Source organism: Mesocricetus auratus, unplaced genomic scaffold (genome assembly GCF_017639785.1).
Source record: "Mesocricetus auratus isolate SY011 unplaced genomic scaffold, BCM_Maur_2.0 Super-Scaffold_100030, whole genome shotgun sequence".
Classification (NCBI taxonomy): Eukaryota; Metazoa; Chordata; class Mammalia; order Rodentia; family Cricetidae; genus Mesocricetus; species Mesocricetus auratus.
The window spans coordinates 48,037-70,498 of NW_024429211.1; the positions used below are offsets into that span (position 1 = coordinate 48,037).

The 22,462-nt window shown below is 40.7% G+C and overlaps 1 protein-coding gene across 3 annotated transcripts; it reads right to left on the reverse strand.

Annotated features, from left to right (window-relative positions):
- Window positions 1–7,062: 7,062 nt before the first annotated feature.
- On the reverse strand, window positions 7,063–8,863 carry LOC121134750 (UV excision repair protein RAD23 homolog A). 3 transcript variants are annotated; one of them, XM_040733324.1, is made up of 2 exons: window positions 7,799–8,863; window positions 7,063–7,440 (listed from the first exon to the last, which is right to left on the reverse strand). In XM_040733324.1, exons 1-2 carry the CDS (start codon window positions 8,780–8,782, stop codon window positions 7,321–7,323), a joined length of 1,104 nt encoding a protein of 367 aa, XP_040589258.1. In that variant the 5' UTR covers window positions 8,783–8,863; the 3' UTR covers window positions 7,063–7,320. The 3 variants fall into 3 exon arrangements, with proteins under 3 accessions (XP_040589258.1, XP_040589257.1, XP_040589259.1); XM_040733325.1 differs by lacking the exon at window positions 7,063–7,440 and having other exon boundaries at window positions 7,749–7,819; window positions 7,870–8,863; XM_040733323.1 differs by lacking the exon at window positions 7,063–7,440 and having other exon boundaries at window positions 7,641–8,863.
- Window positions 8,864–22,462: the final 13,599 nt, after the last annotated feature.

Here is a 22,462-nt window from a genome sequence, read left to right on the forward strand (position 1 = left end):
CCCAAAGAAAAGAAACACTAAACAGGATTACTGTGGGGATAAACAGGAATCCACCAACTTGAAAAAGAGATGGAGACCTTGCTGGATGTGCATAAGATAAAGCCCAGGAAGGCAATCACACTTAAATTGCACATGTGTACTGAGCACTATCTAATCCATGAACTCTCAGTCATGCCTGAGGAAGAAAGAGCACACTTGTGTTTACCAGTGTTGCTTAGCAATGACTGTTCCATCACTGCTTCTGTTTCATTAGTCAAGCAAGAGCCTCTTACTTGTGGGAGTCTTTGACTTGGGCTCTGGTGTTTAGATAGTGAATAGTTAAAAGTGGGCCAGGAAGGTTTGAATGAGTTCTCATGTGACCCACAAGATGTGGCAATTTTATTAGATGAACTGTAGTTTGAATTTGCTCAAACAATACTCTAATCTGACTATTGCCAGTTCGTATGCATTGAACTGTCTTTATTACTTGAAGAGCTTTAAAAACATAATCATCAGTACACAAACTAAATACATCATTTACTAGAAGTTGAAAAACCATTGTGACAGCTAGTACCTTGACTATCTGAGCTGAAGACAGAGTATTTTAACATAAGCTGTTCTTCCATTAGAGGAACCATCAGTAAAAACTAACATAGCATTTTTTTACAGAACTTCTCTCTACACTTTTGGGAATACAAAAGGATATGTTATTGTGAATTGCAACAGTCTATGAGCTGGAAACTGATTATCAATTCTTCATGAAAATTGAGCAAAAGAATTGTCTCATGAATCACTGTTCTGAAACAACCAATCAACTTGTTGCTTGGTATAAGGTATATGTATCATACTTGCTTCTCTGCCAAAATATCTCCTAGATTCTATATGGCATTTCTCCATATGCTACTGCTTCAAAATAAGGATTTATCACTTTGGCTGGCGAGACAGCATAAGTTTCCCGTGGTTTTGTAAAATCTGTTGATGCTGGACTACACTCTAACAGTAGAACTTGTGTACCCTCATTAGTCAACCATCAAAGTGAATTGGGATTACTATCTACTCTTAGAATCTCATTTAGAGGATTTAAATCACCAGTAGATACCCTTAAAATGGGTTGTAACCATTGAATATTCCCCAACAGTTTCTGAAAATCACTCAAAGACTGTAAAAAACCCTTTCTCATTTTTGAGGCTTAATTTCTTCAGGCTATAACATATGTCCCATGTAATTTTTGAAAATTACTTGAAGTTTGTGAGCACTCTTTTTCTAATCCAATTTGTAAAGTCTTGTTAGCTGACAAAGTCTCATTTGTATCTTAGTTGATATGACCGAGTTTGTAACTACACTGATTCCTTTGTATGTGGGGGTCTTACAGGGCAGCAGTTTTTCTGATGCTTCTTCTCAAAAACATTTTTTCAAATCATGTATTAATTTCTATCAGGCCATGTTGTAGGTTTTTGCTATTTTTCATTGACTAACTCTGAGGACTCAAATCAGCAAACTTTCCTGTTAAGACCTAGATGCTCTTTTGGGGTATATCCAAAGCAATTTAGATAGCTTGGTTTTGTGGGGTTTTTTGTTTTTGTTTGGTTTTTCGAGACAGGGTTTCTCTGTATGGTTTTGGAGGCTTTCCTGGAACTCCCTCTGTAGACCAGGATGGCCTCAAACTCAGAGATTCACCAGCCTCTGCCTCCCGAGTGCTGGGATTAAAGATGTGTGCCACCAACGCCTGGCCTAGGTAGCTTCCTAACTATATCTTAAACAACTTAAGTATATTTTAATCATATCTAAGGCAATTTAAGCAGTTTTTGTCATCATTAACACATTCACAATCACATTTCAAACATACAGTTGTGGTCACACCATCCATACAGAGCATACATATTTCTTTTAGTCATCCTTTTTCCCTAGGTCATGGTGATTTGATTGAAATGAAACTTCCTTAATTGAAATCTCTTGTGATAGAATAGTTCCAGCCAATGCTTGAAATAAGACAAAAGGTTGAAAAAGTCCTGTATACCTCTCATCATCCCTCCATTCCATATACTTTTAACTTTTCCTTTTCCTTCACTTAATACTAGCACCTTGTTTACTAACTGTTATGCATTTCCCAATCACCCATTTTCTTTTTTCTCTTTTTAGTTCTTTTTTAAATATAAATTAGAAACATGCATGCTTCAAATGTCAATTCCAGCTTCCCAACCCTTGTCCATTCACCAGCCCCCTAACCCTGCCCCCAGCCCAATCCCTACATTATTCCCCAGGGAGGGTGAAGCCCTCCTTGGGGTATCTCCAGAGTCTGTCATTTCATACAGGGCAGGATCTAGGCTCTTCCCCATGTGTCCAGGATGAGAGAGAATCCCTCCAATTGGAATGGTCTCCCAAAGTTCATTTGTATGCCATGGTGAAACTAATCTACTACCCAAGGCTCCAGAGATTTCTGAGGCCTCCTGACTGACACATTTATGGAGTCTGGATCAGTTGTCTGTTGGCCTCTTAGCCATCAGTCTGGGGTTCAAGAGCTCCCCATTGTCCAGACATCTGTCTTTGTGTGTTTCACCAGCACAGTTTTTACCCCTTTGCTCATCACTCCTCCATCTCTGTCACTGGGTTCCAGGAGTTCAGATCATTGGGTATCTGTCTCTGCTTCCATAAGTCACTGGATGAAGGTTCTAGGCTGGCATATAAGGTAGTCATCAACCTTATCATCAAGGAGGGGCTACTAATGTAATCTCTCCACTATTGCTTAGTTTTCCAGTTGGTGTTATCCTTGTAGGTCTCTGGAGATCTCACTAGTGTCAGCTCTCTCCTCAAGCCTATAATGACTCCATCTATTCTTACCTCGACTAAACCTTCCTGCTCCCCCCTGCCTTCTTCTCCCCTCCTCTTATCCACCTCTCTTTTCCTGGCTCCCTCTCCACTCCTCCAATGTTCCCAGTCTGCTCAGAGGATCTTGGCTCATTCCATTTCTCTTGGGTATCATGTATCTCTCTTGGGAACGTCTCTGTTTCCCAGATTCACTGACACTGGGATTGTAGGTGGACACTCCCCTGATCTATGTCTAAAATCCATATATGGTGAGTAATACCATGTTTGTCTTTTTGTGATTGGGTTACCTCACTCAGGATGGTTAATTCTAGTGCCAACCATTTGCCCGCATATTTCAAGATTCCATTGTTTTTTATTCCACTTAGTTCTCCATTGTGTAAATGTACCACATTTTTTCTATCCACTCTTCAGTTGTAGGGCATCTACGTTGCTTCCAGGATCTAGTTATTACATATGCTGTGAACATAGTGGAACAGACATCCTTGGTGTATGAGTGGGCATCCATTGATTAAATGCCTAAGAGTGGAATTTCTGGGTCTTGTGTTAGACAAGTCCCATTTTCCTGAGGAATATCCATACCGATTTCCATAGTCGCTGCACAAGTTGGCAATACCACCAGCAGTGGAGGAGTGTTCCCCTTTCTCCACATCCTATCCAGCACAAACTGTCATTGGTATTTTGGATTTTAGCCATTCTGACAAGAGTAAGATGATATCACAGAATTGCTTTGATTTGCATTTCCCTAATGGCTAATGATATTGAGCACTTTCTCAAGTGTCTCTCAGACATTTTAGTCTCCTCTATTGAGAAATCTCTGTTTAGTTCACTTTTTAATTGGATCCTTTGTTGCTTTGAAGACTTGCTTATTGAGTTCTTTGTAACTTTTGGAGATCCACCCTCTGTCAGAAGTGGGGTTAGTGAATAGCTTTTCCCAATGTATTGGGTGCCTTTTCATGTTCCTGACTGTGTCCTTTGCCTTACAGAAGCTTCTCAGTTTCAGGAGGTCCCATTTATTAATTGTCACTCTCAGTGTTTGTGCTACTGGTGTTATCTTCAGGAAGCAGTCTCCTGTACCAATTCATTCAAGGGTACCTCCTACTTTCTCTTCTAACAGCTTCTGTGTGGCTGGATTTATGTGGATGTCTTTGATCCATTTAGACTTCATTTCTGTGCATGGTGATAGACATGGATCTATCTGCAGTCTTCTACATGCCAATATCCATTTATGCCATTTGTTGAAGATGCTATCTGTTTTCCATTGTATAATTTCAGCTTCTTTATCGAAAATCAGGTGTTAATTGGTTGCTGGATTAATCTCAAGGTATTCAACTTGATTCCATTGGTCTACTTGTCTATGTTTGTGCCAATACCAAGCCATTTTCAGGACTATAGCTCTATGATAGAGCTTGAAATCAGGGATGGGGATGCCTCCGGATGTTACTTTGTTGAGCAGGGTTGTCTTGGCTATCCTGGGTCTTTTGTTTTTCCACATAAAGTGGATTAATGTTCTTTCAGGGTCTGTGAAGAATTTTACTGGGATTTTGATGGGGATTGTATTGAGTCTGTAGATTGCTTTTGGCAGGATTGCCATTTTCACTACATTGATCCTACCTATCCAAGAGCATGGGAGATCTTTCCAAATCCTGGTGTCTTCTTTAATATCTTTCTTTAAAGACTCAAAGTTCTTTCTATACAGGTCTTTCACTTGTTCAGTTAGTGTTACCCCATGTATTTTGTCTTGTTTATGGCAATTGTAAAGAGTGATGTTTCTCTGATTTCTTTCTTGGCCCTTTTATCGTCTGTATATAGTAGGGCTACTGATTTTCTTGAGTTGATCTTGTATCCTGCCACTTTGTTGAAGGTATTAATCAGATGTAAGAGTTCCCTGGTAGAGTACATTGGGTCACTTATGTAAAGTATCATATCATCTGCAAATAGTGAAAGTTTGACCTCTTCCTTCCCAATTTGTATCTCCTTTTGTTGTCTTACTGCTCTAGCTACAACTTCCAGTACAATATTGACCAGGTATGGGGAGAGGGGACATCCTAGGCTTGTTCCTGATTTTAGAGGAATTGCCTTGAGTTTCTCTTCATTCAGTTTGATATTGGCTGATTGTTTGTATATAGCTTTTATTATGTTTAGGTATGTTCCTGTTATCCCAGATCTCTCCAAGACCTTTATCATGAAAGGGTGTTGGATTTTTCAGCATCTGGTGAGATGATCATGTGATTTTTGTTTCTCAGTTTGTTTATATGGTGGATTACATTGATGGATTTTTGTATGTTGAACCAACCCTGTATGCCTGGGATGAAGCCTACTTGATCATGGTGAATGAGTTTTCTGTTGTGTTCTTGGTTCTAATTTGCCAGTATTTTATTGAGTATTTTTGCATCAATGTTCATGGGGGATATTGGTCTGAAGTTGTCTTTCTTAGATGTGTCTTTGTGTGTCTTGGGGATCATGTTATTGAAGCCTTGTAAAAAGGCAAAGACCCTTCTACTTCTATTGCATGGAATAATTTGAGGACAATTGGTATAAGCTGTTCTTTAAATTTCTGGTAAAATTTTGCACTGAGGTCATCTGGCCCTGGGCTTTTTTTGGTTGAGAGACTTTAGATGACTGCTTCTATTCCCTTAGGTGTTGTAGGACTATTTAAATAGCTTATCTGTTCTTGATTTACTTTTGGCAAGTGATAGCTATTCAGAAAACTGTCCATTTCCTTTAAATTTTCAAATTTTGTGGAGTACAGGTTTTCAAAATATGACCTGATGATTCTCTGAATTTCCTCATTGTCTGTTGTTATGTCCCCATTTTCATTTCTGATTTTGTTAATTTGCATGTTCATACTCTGCCATTTGGTAAGTTTGGATAAAGTTTTGTCTATTGTGTTGATTTTCTCAAAGAACCAACTCTTTGTTTCATTGATTCTTTGTATTGTTTTCCTAGTTTCTACTTTATTCATTTCAGCCCTCAATTTAATTATTTCTTGGCATCTGTTCCTCTAGGGTGAGTTTGCTTCCTTTTGTTCTAGAGCTTTCAGGTGTCCTGTTAATTCTCTAGTGTGACTATTCTCCAGTTTCTTCATGTGGGCACTTAATTCTATGATCTTTCCTCTTAGCACTGCTTTCAAAGTGTCCCATAAGTTTGGGTATGTTGTGTCTTCATTCTCATTGAATTCTAGGAAGTATTTAATTTCTTTTTTATTTCTTCCTTGACCCATGGATGGTGTAATTCCACATTGTTCAATTTCTATAAGTTTGCAGGGTTTCTGCGATTTGTGTTATTGTTGACTTCTAACTTTAAGGCTTGATGGTCTGATAACATACACAGAGTTAAACCAATTTTTTGTAGTTGAGGTTCTCTATATTGCCAAGTATGTGGTCAATTTTGTGAAGATTCTGTGTTGAGCTGGGAAGAAGATATATTCTTCTGTGTTTTGATGGAGTGTTCTATAGATGTCTGTTAAAGCCAATTGGGTCATAACTTCTATTATGTCCTTCGTATCCTTGTTAAGTTTCTGTCTTATGGTTCTATCTAGTGGTGAGAGTGGGGTGTTGAAGTCTCCTATTACAAGTGTGTGAGGTTTTACATGTGCTTTGAGATTTAGTAATGTTTCTTTTAGGAATGTAGATAGCTTTGTATTTGGGGCATAGATGCTCAGAATTGAGACTTCATCTTGGTTGATTTCTTCTGTGATGAGTATGAAGTGACCTCCTTCATCTCTTTTGATTGATTTTAGTTTAAAGACTAATTTGTTAGATATTAGTATTGCTACCCCCACTTGTTTCTTGGGTCCATTTAGTTGGAAACTCTTTTCCCAATACTTAACTCTGAAATAACATCTGTCTTTTGAAGCTGAGGTTTGCTTCTTGTATGCAGCAGAAGGATGGGTTTTGTCTTTAAATCCATTCTGTTAGCCAGTGTCTTTTTATGGGTGAGTTAAGACCATTAATATTGAAGGAAATTAATAGCCATTGATAGCTCATTCTTATTTGTTGTGGATTGGTTGTTGTTGTTGGAATTGTATGTGATTTTCCACCACTTTTTCTTTTGCCTGTTGGTAAAGTGGGATTATCTTTTTGTTTTTCTGGTTGTAGTTAACTTCCTTGGGTTAGGGTTTTCCTTCCAGAACTTTCTGTAGGGCTGGGTTAGTGGATATGTATTGTTTAAATCTGGTTTTGTCATGAAATATCTTGTTTTCTCCATCTATAATGATTGAATGCTTTGCTGGGTATAGCAGTCTTGGCTGGCATCCATTTTTTAAACTTTATTCACTTAAAAACCTTTATCAGAGATGTGGTTCCGTCCTGGGGCAGGCGTGGCCTTGGCCTTGGGAACTCATGTTACCTCCTTCTCCAGGCTGGAGGCCAAAGCCAGACTGGGGAGAAAGCCTTGGGCTTCTAATGAACTCGCTCCAGATGGAAAGATTTGGGCCACTCCAATAGAGGATAAGAGTTTAGGGCTCCAGCTTCCCCTCGTCATGGAGGAGGGAGGTGGGCTGTCCTTGGGGATGCTTCAGGGGATGGGGAAGCAGGCAGGCGCCTCTCCATCTGGCTGCAGGGAGCTGGGACAGAGGCCAAGAGGGGCCCATCTGTCACCTCCTGGTCTTGCCAGCAACTTTGAGCAGGCTGGGCTCTGTTAAGAGGATGGGGACAGCTGTCTGGCCCAGGTCTTGTCGGACTGAGATGGGAATAGGGGCTAGGTGGTTTTTTTTTTTAAATAGTTTTTGATTTTTTTCTTCCTCTTAAATAAACATGAATATATGTGTGTGTGTGTGTGTGTATATATGTATATATATATATATATATATATATATACATACACACACACTTTTTCTTCTATAAAACTTCTGTGGAGTGGGCTGGGGCGTTCTAGCCTCCCAGCATCACTCATCATCAAAGTTCTGACTCAGAAGGAAGTTGGCAGCCAAGTTCTCATTTTTTTCACACGCGAAGTAGGCCTGGATCACCAGGCTCTCTGGGAAGCCCAGTGCCTTCAGCCTTTCTATAGCTTCCTTCTCCTGCGGCGTCACCTGGATATAATTCATCTGTGGGGCCTCCTCACCTATGGCGCCAACCTCCCCCTCCACATCAGAGATGTCTGCCAGCTCCCCAGGGGGCTCATTCAACATCTGGATGAACTGCTCCTGATGTCGGCTAATTTGCTGCAAGAGCTGAGGGTTCTCCTGGCCCAGCTGCTGGAGCAGTGCAGGGAGCAGGGCTGGGTTCTGCTGAATCACTTGCCGCATGTTCTGGAACTGGGGCTGGTCCCGCAGGAACTCCAGGGGGTTTTCCCCTGCTGCTTCCATGGCCGGCTGTTCTGGTACCTGGCTCTCCTGAACAGAACCATGTTCCGGCTCGGGACTCCCAGGAATTCCCGTGAGCAAGTACTCCACAGCTCTGTGGGGGTTGTTGTAGCTGGCCCTCAAGGCGGCCACAACCCGCTCCCGCTCGTAGCCCATGGACATGATCTCAGTCAGCATCGTCTCGTACTCAGAGCCAGTCACTAATGTGGAAGCTGCGTCTTCCTCTCGCCCGCTGCTACCTGAAGAGGGAACAGAGCCAGAGATGGATTCTGGAGATGTTGCAGTAGCTGATTCCTCTGATGGGCTCTTGTCCTCTCTGCTGGTAGGTGGGGGATGGGACATGCCTGATGCTGGAGCTGGAGGGAAGGGTGTGGAGGACTCTGGGACAGCAGTGGGTGAGACCTCTGGGGGTGCTGGGGTACTCTGACCAGCCTTGGCCTTGGTCACCATGACAACCACAAAGTTCTTCTCATCTATATGGTATTCCTTGATGGGGACATCATCACTCAAAATCTTGCCGGCATAGATGAGTTTCTGTCCAGCCACAGGGAAAGCATCCCCTCCCTTCTCGGCCTCTATCTTCTCCTTCAGGACCTTCACCGTCTCCTCAGGCTCCATGCGTATCTTGAAGGTCTGTTGCTGCAACGTTTTAAGCGTGATGGTGATGGCCATGGCGGGGCCGGAGCAATGCGGCAGCCCCGGGATCCTCGTACAACATGCAACTCACGCCGCCGCCATCTTAGCGTCCAGCTGTGCCGCCTCCATGGTCTCTTAATGTTGGTAGAATATCCTTCCACGACCTTCTGGGTTTCATATTTTCCATGGAGAAGTCAGGTGTAATTCTGATAGATTTGCCTTTACATGTTACTTGTCCTTTTTCCCTTGCTGCTATTAATATTCTTTCTTCATTCTGTATGTTTGGGGTCTTGATTATTGTGTCAAGGGGATTTTTTTGGTCCACTCTACTTGTTGTTCTGTAAGCTTCTTGCACCTTCATTGGCATGTCTTTCTTTAGGTTGGGAAATTTTTCTTCTATTATTTTGTTGAATATGTTTTCTGGCTCTTTAAGGTGTGTTTCTTCACCTTCTTCTATACCTATTATTCTTAGGTTTGGTCTTTTCATGGTGTCCCATATTTCCTGGATGTTTTGTGTTAAGGATTTGTTGCACTTAAGATTTTCTTTGGTTGATGAATCCATTTCTCCTAGTGTATCTTTAACACCTGAGATTCTCTCTTCCATCTCTTGAATTCTGTTGGTTGTGCTTGCATCTGTAGTACCTGACCATTTTCCCAGCTTTTTTATTTCCAGCATTCTTTCAGACTGTGTTTTTTTATTGTTTCTGTTTCAGATTTCACTGTTTGAATTGTTTCTTGCAATTTTTGCATTGTCTTTTGCTCCATTTCTTGCATTTTTTGATTGCTTTTTCTTCCATCTCTTTAAGGGATTTTCTTGTATCCTCTTTGAGAGCCTCTATCATTTCCATGAAGTTGTTTTTTCTGTCATTCTCTTCTGGCTCCATTGTGTTGGGGTCTTCCAGTCTTGTTGGTGTAGGGTCTCTGGACTCTGGCAGTGTCACATTTGTTTTTCTGTTGCTCCTTGGGTTTTTATATTGTCTCCATTCTTGCAGTGGTTTCCAGAGGGTGCCTCTTTCTCTCCTGGTGAGTATGGGACCAGAGTTCCCTTCTGATGGGTGTAGGCAAGTGTAGGTAGCTCTCCACTTCCTGGTCTCATGGGTGGAGAAATGAACTGGTATGCTGGGGTGCTTTGGATCCACCAAATGGGACAGATGGTAGTCTCAGTGGTAGACTCTGGGCACAGTAGTGTGGCCTGGAGACAGGCTCTTATAGTCTTAGTCACATTGGTAGAGCAGGAGTCTAGGATGCTGGGGTGCACTCACTCCTACCTCTGGGATAGAAGCTCCCGTGGCAGTCCCCAAGCACCAGCAGGCATCCTGGAAATGGGCCCTGGTTTACCTGGACACATGGATGGAGAAGGAAACTAAGGAGCATTGGCTCCCATCGTCGCTGGGATGGAAGATGCAATGGTAGACTCCAAGCATAGGCAAGCAGGTCTAGTCCTAGTTCCATGGGTGGAGCAAGAAACTAGGGTACCTTGGCTCCTACTGCTACAAGGATGGAAGCCTCTGTGGCAGAGCCCAGGCCCAGGCAGGCAGTCTGGAAATGGGCCCTGGTTTACCTGGACCCGTGGGTGGAGCAGGAGACTAGGGAGCATTGGCTCCCACTGCTGGGATGGAAGATACAGTTGTAGACCCCAAGCACAGGAAGCTGGTCTAGTCCCTACTGCATTCTTAACACTTATTAAGTTTCTATTCCCCCATGTCTGCTTATCATCTTGTAAAACATATGATCAGGCCTGCAGTTTAGACTCACCCAGTCACAGAGTTGGCTCCTTGAAACATATCTTGCCAAGGAGAATTTCTGGTCCCCTGCCCTCCTGCCACTTGCCCTACTTAAGCCCTTTTAATAATTTTAATAAATGATATTTGATCAGAAACCTGTTTTGTCCCTGTCTCTTGCATCTCTTATTCCCCCATTCTCATTCCCTCCCCTAGGGTCTCTGTTGCCTAATCGGAGCATATGCAGACTGGGGCATATCCATACATTCTTCTCTGATGTTAGTGGTGTGTGTGTGCGTGTGTGTGTGTGTGTGTGTGTGTGTGTGTGAGAGAGAGAGAGAGAGAGAGAGAGAGAAAGAGAGAGAGAGAGAGAGAGAGAGAGAGAGAGAGAGGGTTTATGAGTCTGATCATGAGTACATGAATATGTTTGGTTGTGTGTATGTGTTTGGTCTCCCTGGGAAAAGGACTTCAGTGGTCCTCAGAATAAACTGAGATACAAGGGTGGAAGAAGATGTCTCACTAAGTTTATGCACATTCTTATCTCCTGATAGGGGCTACAAGAATTTTGTTCTCATCCTACCATGCTAATATTCTTACTCACCCCTCTGCTGACATTCTTGCTGTTAAATTCAGTCTCTTGATAGTGATCATTAGACAAGGACTTGCATCAATCCTGCCTACATTGGCCTCTACTATGTGACCCCTGTTTATGATCTTCCAGAGCTCCCAATCTACCCTTCTTGGCTGCCTTTCCCTGCCCGTTTTGGGACTATACTGGGCTTCATTTGTTTTCTGTATGGGATGATGTCACAATTCCATGGAAACTATCCTGTAATCTTCAGCTTCTTTTCAGGTCCTCAGTGCTAATTTTCACCCCCAAAAAGTGCCCCTTGGTGTCTATTTAACACTCTCATGAGCTGATATCAGGGCAAGCTTCTTTGGGCATGCTGAGTCTTATTAGCAGGATCACACTTATGTTGGTACCTGAGAACCAAGAAATTAGTTTGCTAACCACTGTGAAGTTAGAGATGGGGAGACTGCTGGAAACAGAAGATGGACTGTGCTAGCTCAGAATCCATTTTGTTCCCAACATACCAGGGGTGTTCAAGCATACAGAGGCTGGGCCTGCATCACCCTAAAGCTACAGGGCAGGCTCCACCAGGCTGAGTTACTAAAGACACTGTGGATTGGGTGCTGTTAAAGGGTGCCCTTCTTGGCAATCTTTCTTCCTGGAAGCCTAGTGTGTAGGGGAAACTGTGGCAAGCCTATCCAACCTGAAATTGCCATGCCCACAGTGTGCAGTCCAGCCACCATGAGCATGCCCATGCACTGCATGGACTTCCTCCCTGAGCCAAACCACCAAGCCTGCCTCAACTCCCAGAGACTGTTGAAGGAAAGACACTTGACCCAGATACACCAAGCAGAAAGGGACATAAAGAAGAGTCAGCAGCCTGAGCCAATGAGATCTTGGGAGAGCATATAAAGGCAGGCCTAGCTTCCTTAATAAATGAGTCTTCAGCGTGCTCTGATACTCACTGAGTCCCAGTGCCTGAGTCTTGATGGAGCATTTTCTTACCCCCTTCCCCAAGGGATGTCCTATTAGAGTAACCAGTAACACTGGTGTAAGCATTAGTGAAGGGGTTTGGAGTCTGCAGAAAAGTGGCTCTGAACAGCAGGTTTTCTTAGACAAATGGAACAGAGCATCCATACTGGGTAATGCTGGCTTTAGCATGACACCAGCCCACAGTTGCCCCCATGCCCTCACCCTAAGTCCTAATCCTGGCCTTTTGGTATAACCAGGTGTGAATGTCAGATTTTCTTTTAAACTGCTGTGCTCATTTGGTGTTCCAGAATCCTACCATCTGCTTAAAAATTCTCTTACAATAAGCAGATGACTAGTTTCTGTGATTAAAAGAGTATGTGGTGGTTTTCCATAACTCCTTATTATTTACTTGGTTAATATATTCACTGAGAGGCAGTAGAATTATTTTTATGTCTACTTTCAGTATTTTCATTAAATTAAAACCATTATAAACCAGGACAGTGGAATGACCTCATGAGGATAGACAAAAGGCAACAGTAATTCTGGGCATGAGTGCTTGAAACAGGGGTGTGGTCTAATGAAAATGATGACAAAGCATATATGGATACTAAGGAGTAAACCTAAATGAGAAACAAATTAATCATTTTTAGTATATACAGAAAGAGTGAGAGACAGACAGAGGGACAGAGACAGAGATGACAAGAGAGATGGGAAAAGTGTGATAATGTAGTTATGGTCATGTGTCCCTACCTACTGGACCAAGTCAATGTGTGCTATACTGGGGGAGACAAATGAGGGACAAGAGACACAGAGAACAAGAGCATGACAGGAGGTCTGATCAAGCTCTCTTTATTGAAAATTTTCTGCCAGCTTATAGAGAGGAATAAGGCAGGGGTTATGGCAGAGGGATGCAGGATGTAAAGCGGCTTTGGACTGTGGAATGGTGACTGACTTTGTGCTTTGATCTAGAGATCTATGGTTCCCAACAGGGAAGTTCTCCCTCTTTTGAGGATAGACTATGTGTGCAGAGCTGTCTCAAGGTCCTGCACCTGTGATTTTCCCAGTAATATACAGCAACCTGATATTTTAATTCAAATAAAGCTCTCAGCTCATTACCTATTTTTGTAAATACTTGCCAATACTGCATATAAGAAAGCTATATTGTCTAATACTTATTTCACTAAATCATCATTTTTCACCCCATGAGAAACCATTACAGAGAGTTTCATTTAACATAATTTGAACACTATGCTATTGTACCCTATCCTCTACACACATGCCTTCCTTTTTTATTAATACTACGCCCCTGTCAAGTTTCTGGGTCAATATAGAAGGTCAGGGTTATGGATGACTAAGAAGAAACACCACCTCCTGGGTAGAATAGAGTAGATGTTCGTCACTGTGAGAGCATTCACACAACCTATGGTAGCTCAAATGACACACATTTCATTATGCTAACAGGAATTTCAAATGAAGTTATGCTCTTACCTGAAGTCTTAATAACAGTTGATAACTGCTGGGAAGTGATAATCATTTTCATTTAAGGATGTGGAATGGGTGATCTCAATAAGCTCCAATGAATGGTCATATACCCAAGAGTATAGAGGCATAAATTGGATTCAATGGGTTAAAAATAAAAAAAATAACGAAGTGTCAATACTTAAATGAATACCAATCAAGCAATTTTGAGGAATAGGTGAACCTCTAAACATGGAAAATTGACCTTATGCAAGACACCGTTAAAGCACATGGCTTTCAAATACTTAGGATTTCAATTTGAATTCTCTGTATCTTTGTTTAATCTTCAATATCTCCCTCCAATTCAAGAAGACTGCTGGCAATATCTAAGCTATTTACATACACTTTGTGATGTATCGTTGATTGGAATCTTTAATATTGGGATCAGATCCTTGATCAAGGAGGAGAGAGACAATCTCTCTCTCTTTGTTCTGTACAGCCTGTGGATATTGTGACAAGGAAAATGTTGTTGAATCAAGTAATTCAACATAAACTTACCCCAGCTTTCACCATGATCTATATTTAAGTGATATTGATGTAATATTCATTCAAACCACTTAGGTCAACTTAATTACTGAAATTGAATCTTTGAGCTAACCCCACTATCAGTGTGCACTTCTTACAAAGGGCCTACATTAAATAACAGGAAATAAAACAGCTGTCTATGCCCATAGAAACAAGCAAATTGGAATGCAGTTATGTGGAAATGAGAAGCATTTCTTCGTATGAAAATTGTAGGGCACTGTGCCAAAATGCAGAATAACTCAAGTATTTAGAAATGGTATGTAAGATCTGTCTCCTCTGATCAATAAATAAATATTGAACTTAATTCTATAATTATATCTTTTGTTCTTATAATTTGCTATATTAGAAAGATTTACTACACATAAATTTATGGAAGGATGAATAAAACCCACAGCCGTTGCTGTCTAAATAAGTCCTCTATAATTGAGTTATGTGGTCAAGAGCAACCTATTGGATCAGAAAGAATATGACTACTGGTTTGAATTCCTATTGAGTTTTCATCCTGCTCTAGACTCCATTATCAACTCACCACTTCTTAGTCTTTCCATGTTTTCATTACTTGTCTATAAATGGGTGACCAAAACAATACTTCTGTCCATTTAAGATGCTCCAATATTCAGAAAATATTCATGAACAACAGCTGAGCATTTTTAGATATTCAAGTTATTAATGTTAACACTATAATAAATGCATTTCAACTCAATGTTAGTTCCTTTATATCTAGTTTTCAAGTCTTTAATTGTTTGTTTATTTGTTTGTTTATTTTATTCTTTATTATTTCTTCCTGCCTATGCATTTTGAATCTAGCAAATCATTTTGCAGACACTTTATTTGAAGTTGATGATATTCTGAGATCTAGAAACATAAAACTTGAAAAAACAGAGTAATAAACAGAATATCTCAAAAAATAATTAGTAACAAAATTGGAAAAATAATCTAATCAATTCCTCTCCTTAGAAACACCCAGGACTAATGACTTCACTAAGTCATTCTTTCAAACATTTTAAGAATCACATTCATTCTTCTTAAAATTTTCCATAAACTTAAACAGAAGAAAATATTCACAAGTACATTTTGCAGTGACCAAATCATACTAGCACAAAAGACACAAAAGTACCCTGGTCAATTATTAAGACATCCTAGATTAGGGGCTGGGAAGATGCTTCAATGGATAATACACATACCATACAAGCATGGGGTCTTGATTATGGATCTCCATCACAATATGATGAGCTTGGCTAAAACAACAAACACAGAAATGAGACTAGGTAATCGAGGAACAGATATGGACATGAAGCTCAATGATATCATGAATCTCATGGTGAAGGAACCAGTGTGGACATGGGGTTCAGAATGAAGGAATTTAGCATAGCACTAAGTGTTGAAGAACTAATGTGGACATGGTTCTCAGGGTGAAGTAACCAGTGTGTTCATGGTGCTTGAGGGGGAAGGACCTATGTGGGTATGAAGCTCAAGCCAGCTGCTGTGTTTTGTGTCTGACCCAACAGATTTATGTGCTCTGCCAGCACCTATGAAACTACAGTAGGCAATGCTGTTAGCTTGTTCGTAGAGCAAAACTTCAGACTCTTCATGGCACTTGAAAGTTGTTTGGTGATATTTGTATGCTCCAGTGTTTTGTTTCTTGTGGTTATCATGGCAATGCATTCAAACTTAGATGGCTTAAAGCAATAGAAATATATTCCCTTACAGTTCTAGAGTTGAGAAGACAGAATCTTACTGATAGCCTGTCATGATAAGCATTTGTACTCCACCCCCTGACTCTCTCTGAATGAAGTATTTTCTTTCCTTTTGCTTCACACCTCCTATTGTGTCACTTGCCTTTGCTTTGAATATTTACTTTCCCATTGCCCAGGGCCCTGTCACTTCTGGTATAAATCAAATGACAGATGATTGTGGTTTCAGAAACTGTGGACTCCTACAGTGGCAGTTACCCACTCACAGGTAAGTGTCAGAAAACAAATATGTTATTGTGCCTTGACATCCAATGTTTTTAAATATATTAAGGGGAATGTATTTTAGAGTGTATGAGACATGTTCTGCTTTAAATGTGTGCTCCTGCTGCCTCAGTGTCCATGTAAATTGGATTATAGATATGACACAGCAATGAGCTTGATGTTTGTTTTTCTCACATTTTAATTCAAACAAAATTAAAACATCATTTACAGTTCATAATGTACAAAAATGACTTCCATCACTTCAAAGCAATGCTTGGAGGAGGATCCCACAAACATATTTCAAGATTAGATATTTCTATTAATTTTCAGTTAGAAATATAAGTATTAAAACACATTGATAAAAAGAGGCATATGAAAAGTTTTTTGTATAGTTTTAAGTGGGAGGAATAAATATTTTTTTTGTAATCCACGACTTGTTTATTCCAACTTAAAAATGTAACAAGAAAATCAGTAGCTTATGATATGCCAAGAGGAAAGTATCACAGTTTTCAAGAAATAAATTCTGTTCCCAGTATCTACAAATAAACCAAAAATAACTTCAAGTGAGTTTAACTGAAAGCCTGAAAGCCCTCTATAATCAAAGTATAAAAGACTAAAAGATTAGAAAAATGAAAAACATCTCGTTTGTAATTTATATGATTAAGATAGCTGTACTACTGCAAGTAATTTTAAATATAATACCATCCTTGTATGCATGGAACTAGAGAAAACGACATCGAAATTATATATGGGAATCACAAAAAAATCCTGAAAATCCAAAGCAATATGTTTGCCCCCTCTTTAAATTTTCAAACAGTATATTTTGATCATTTTTCCCTCCCCTAACACCTTATATATCATCCTTGATTTCCTGTGTACCCAACTTAATGTTCTCTACCCATCCAAAGTAGTCTTGACCAGAAAGAACAAAGCAAAAGTCCTTACACTAGTTTGCTTCAAGGTATGCTATAAAGCTACAGTAACAAAACTGGCAATGCAAAAAAAATAACAACTGCAGACACACAGACATATAGGACAAAATAGAAATCCCAGAAATAAACCCACAGATTCAATTCATTTTTGACACAGAACTATGCAAAACACTTATTGAAGAAAGTATAATCTTTTCAATGAATGGTATTGGAAAATTAAATACATATAGACATATAAATTAAACTGGACAGTCTTTTCTTTAAATTATGTTATTCAATTCAAAGTTGATCAAAGACTTTTTTAAATTTTATTTTCCAGTTTAAATTTAGATGAGAAACAAGATTGCTTCACAAGTCAGTTCCAGGTCCCTCTCCCTTTCCCTCACCTCCTCCCGTGCCCTCCCCCCAATCCCCCCCCCGTTATCCCCTCATTATTCCATTATTTTTTTCTGCTGAATAGTACTCCATTGTGTAGATATACCACATTTTCTCTATCCACTCTTCGGTTTAGGGACATCTAGGTTGCTTCCAAGATCTGGCTATTACAAATAAAGCTGCTATGAGCATAGTGGAACAGACATCTTTGTTGTATGAATGGGCATCATTTGGATATATGCCTAAGAGTGGAGTTGCTGGGTCTTGTGGTAGGTTTATTCCCATTTTTCTGAGGAATCTCCATACTGCTTTCCAAAGTGGCTGAACCAGTTGTCACTCCCACCAGCAATGGAGGAGTGTCCCCCTTTCACCACATCCTCTCCAGCATAAATTGTCATTGGTGTTTTTTATTTTAGCCATTCTGACAGGAGTGAGATTGTATCTCAGAGTTGTATTGATTTGCATTTCTGGGATGGCTAAGGATGTTGAACACTTTTTCAAGTGCCTCTCACCCATTTTTGACTCCTCTATTGAACACTCTCTATTTAGTTCTGCAGCCCACTTTTTAATTTGGTCCTTTGATGTTTTGGAGACTTGCATCTTGAGTTCTTTTAAATTTTGGAGATCAACCCTCTGTCAGATGTGGGATTAGTGAATATTTTTTCCCATTCTGTGGGCTGCCTCTTTGTCTTGCTGACTGTGTCCTTTGCCATACAGAGGCTTCTCAGTTTCAGTAGGTCCCATTTATTAATTGCTGATCTCACTGTCTGTGCTCGTGGTGTTATGTTCAGGAAGCTGTCTCCTGTACCAATTCGTTCAAGGGTACCACCCACTTTCTCTTCTAAGAGGTTCATTGTGGCTGGATTTATGTTGAGGTCTTTGATCCATTTGGACTTAAGTTTTGTGCATGGTGATAAACATGGATCAATCCGCATTCTTCTACATGCCAGTCTCCAGTTATGCCAGCACCATTTGTTGAATATGCTTTCTTTATTTCATTGTATATTTTTAGCTTCTTTTCAAAGATCAGATGTTCCTACGTGTGTGGGTTAATACCCGGGTATTCAATTCGATTCCATTGGTCTACCTGTCTATTTTTGTGCCAATACCAAGCTGTTTTCAGGACTATAGCTCTATATTAGAGGTTGAGGTCAGGGATGGTGATGCCTTCAGATGTTGCCTTGTTGAACAGGGTTGTTTTGGCTAACCTGGGTCATTTGTTTTTCCATACAAAATTGATTATTGTTCTTTCAAGGTCTGTGAAGAATTGTGCTGGGATTTTAATGGGGATTGCATTGAATCTGTAGATGGCTTTTGGCAGGATTGCCATTTTTACTACATTGATCCTACCTATCCAAGAGCATGGGAGATCTTTCCATTTTCTGAGGGCTTCTTTATTTTCTTTCTTTAAAGATTCAAAGTTCTTACGATACAGGTTTTTCACTTGTTTGGTTAGCGTTACCCTAACGTATTTTATGTTGTTTGTGACAATTGTAAAGAGTGATGTTTCTCTGATTTCTTTTTCAGCCCTTTTATCATCTGTATATAGGAGGGCTACTGATTTTCTTGAGTTGATCTTGTAGCCTGCCACTTTGCTTTAAGAGCTCCCTGGTAGAAAGGAGGCTGGGAGTCCAGGGAAGCAGCGGTTCCTCCGGCAGCATCAGGTAAACAGGCCGGCTTCCTGGCCTGTGTTCCAGTGCCTGCAGATCGCCTGGGAACTGCACAGAGCTCCCAATCCCTGCGGGAGCCAAGCACCCCAGACTCCAGATCTTCTCTCCCACCAAAAGATGCAAGAATTGGAAGAAAAAACAAACCAAAAAAGGCAGGAAATGGAAGAAGAAATGAAGCAAAACATGCAAGAAATGGAAGAAAAAAACAAAGCAAAAAATGCAAGAATTGGAAGAAGAAACATACCAAAAAAGGCAGGCTCTTAATATTCTTTCTTTGTTCTGTATGTTTGGGGTCTTGATTATTTTGTGGCGAGGGGATTTTTTTTGTGGTCCACTCTATTTGGTGTTCTGTAGGCTTCTTGTACCTTCATTGGCATGTCTTTCTTAAGGTTGGGAAAGTTTTCTTCTATGATTTTGTTGAATATGCCTTCTGGCCCTTTGAGGTGGATTTCTTCTCCTTCTTCTATACCTATTATTCTTAGGTTTGGTCTTTTCATGGTGTCCCATATTTCCTGGATGTTTTGTGTTAAGGATTTGTTGGATTTAAGGTTTTCTTTGGTTGATAAATCCATTTCTCCTAGTGTATCTTCAACACTTGCGATTCTCCTTTCCATCTCTTCTATTCTGTTGGTAATGCTTGTATCGGTAGTGCCTGACTGTTTGTCCAGGTTTTCTATTTTCTGCCTTTCTTCAGATTGTGTTTTTTTAATGTCTCTATTTGTTTTCAACTCTTGCAGTGTTTGCATTGCTTCTTGCAATTTTCTGTTCATCTTTTCGTCCATTTGTTGCCTTTTATGAATTTTTTGGTTTGTTCTTTCTTCCATTTCTTGCATTTTTTGTTTGCTTTTTGGTCCATTTCTTGCATTTTGTGCTTTGTTTCTTCCTCCATTTCCTGCTTTTTTTTGGTTTGTTTTTTCTTCTATTTTTTTATTTTTTGCTTTTTTTCTACCATTTCTTGCATTTTTTGCTTGGTTTCTTCTTCCATTTCCTGCATTTTTTGGTATGTTTCTCCTTCCAATTCTTTCATTTTTTGGTTTGTTTTTTCTTCCATTTCTTGCATTTTTGGTTTGTTTTATCTTCCATTTCTTTGAGGGATTTTCCTATATCCTCTTTTAGGACCTCTATCATTTTCATGAAAGTGCTTTTAAAGTCGTTCTCTTCTGCTTCGTTCGCATTGGAATGTTGGGGTCTTGCTGGTGTGGAGTCTCTAGAATCTGGCGGTGTCATATTTGTTTTTCTGTTGCTTAGTGTTTTTGTCATCTCTTCTTCTAGTGGGTGCAGAAAGAGCCCCTTACTGGTCTGGGGACCAGAGTTTCCTTTTGGTGGGTGCTAGCAAGTCCAATAATCTGGTGGTTCTTCTATTCTTTGTCCAAATGCTGGTCCCGTGGGTGGAGAAGAAGAACAGGAATCTGGGGCGCTTAGCCTCCTAACTGGTCCCCTGGACCCTATGCTGGGTCCTGTTGTACCTGATCCAGAACAGCTACTCCCCTGGTCTCCCAGCCTCCTCTGGTTTCCTGGTCTCATTGGCGGGAGAGAAGACCTGGAGTCTGGGGTGCTTGGCCCCCACCGGGATTGGGAGCTCTGTGCAGTTCCCAGGCGATCTGCAGGTACTGGAACACAGGCCAGGAAGCCAGCCTGTTTACCTGATACTGCTGCAGGAACAGCTGCTTCCCTGGACTCCCAGCCTCCTCTGGTTTCCTGGTCTCGATGGTGGGAGAGAAGATCTGGAGTCTGGGGTGCTTGGCTCCCGTCAGGATTGGGAGCTCTGTGCAGTTCCCAGGCAATCTGCAGGCACTGGAACACAGGCCAGGAAGCCGGCCTGTTTACCTGATGCTGCTGCAGGAACAGCTGCTTCCCTGGACTCTCCTGGAGGAATTAATGTTACAAGGAACATTACCTCATTTCTGTCCTTTCTACAGTTTATATACCATTGTGATTATTATGTACTTTGAAATTAAATCCCAATTTCTTTATGTTTTTTTATAGGATACCATTCTGTATTCAATGTTCCTTAAGAAAATGCTTCATAGGGAAATTATGGGGTAACAGTAAACCTCTTGGAGTTTTGGTCTTCCGTCAGAAGATCTGGACATTGGACATCTGTGTGATCACAGGTACCAAGGAGACTGTAGTACAGAAAACATAGCTGGGCTCAATTCACCCCTGTTGCCCTCAACTGATCTAGGAAAGTTAAGATTCTCCCATCACCCAAATTCTTCAAGGCCCCTCATCCCCAGCTGCGAAGTGTTCTCACCTTTTCCCTGTGTCCTCATCATTTAGATGAAACTTCTCCTTTCCCAGCAGATGCAGTGCCTCTTGCAGCTTTCCCATGCAAACTGCCTCATGGAAACTCTTTTCTGAGTCATAAGGCTGGCTGTCCTCCCATCTACAGCCACAATGGAAAGATTTCTGCCTTTCACCATGTGGCCCATCGCAAAACCCAAGGGGGTTATCAGCTCCTTCTTAAAGCAGTAGAGCTTCCTCAGGGTGGAGAACATCTCAACCAACGATGAACTTTTAACCATTCACCATCTAAACACCAGAGCCCAACTCAAAGACTCCCACAAGTGAGAGGCTCTGGCTTGACTAATGAAACAGAAGCAGTGATGGAACAGTCGTTGCTAAGCAACACTGGTAAACACAAGTGTGCTCTTTCTTCCTCAGGTGTAACTTAGAGTTCATGGAGTTGATAGTGCTCACTGCGCATATGCAATTTAAGTGTGATTGTCTTCCTGGGCTTTAACTTATGTGTATCCATCAAGGTCTCCATCTCTTCTTCAAGTTAGTCGATTCCTGTTTATCCCCACAGAAATCATGCTTAGTGTTTCTTTTCTTTGGGTGTGTAATCATTCATTCTAAAATCCTTTCATATGTTTGTTGTTTTCACTGTGTTTGATTGTTTTTGTGTTTTTTCTAAGAGGCCACAATTGTGGGATTTATGCTAAAAATGTCTCTCATTTTAAAAAATATTAATGCTTTCAGCCAAGTCTCTTCAAACAAAATTATACAGCTAATACATCTAATATTTATGTTTCTCAGATTCAAAGGATTCACTGTAAGTACCAGGGATCTGACTTGGACCCACCCAAACAGGTCAAATTCACTCCAGATACTATTCAACCTTTCCCTAGTCTCAGGACTCCCTTCCCTCATCTTGGGACACCTCTGGAACCCCTACCTCATCTTACAATACTCCCCTCAAATAATAGACCTAAGAATTTTTTCTAAACTTAACATTGTCCTCTACTCTGCTAACATCTTTCCAGGTCTAAGAGGCTCCAGAGAGTTCCATACAGCCTGAAATGCAATGGAGCAACCAGCTACCCCAGGATGTGGTAGGACCCCTGCTTGCTCAGGTCCCCCAAAGATGGCCAATATCCTCCAGGTCAGCAGAAAGTGGTCTTGACAACTCAACATCCTTATTCCCTAACCTGCCATGACTGACTCCCCACCTTTTTAGTAATAAGTTGGGAATGA

Bases quoted from the DNA above. Each gene is read 5' to 3' on its own strand.
- LOC121134750 (XM_040733324.1), bottom strand. From the start codon at position 8,782: ATGGCCATCACCATCACGCTTAAAACGTTGCAGCAACAGACCTTCAAG. The intron at 7,441-7,798 runs GCACTGGGCTTC...TCCTCTTAACAG, and splicing joins AAGCTATAGAAAGGCTGAAG to AGCCCAGCCTGCTCAAAGTT.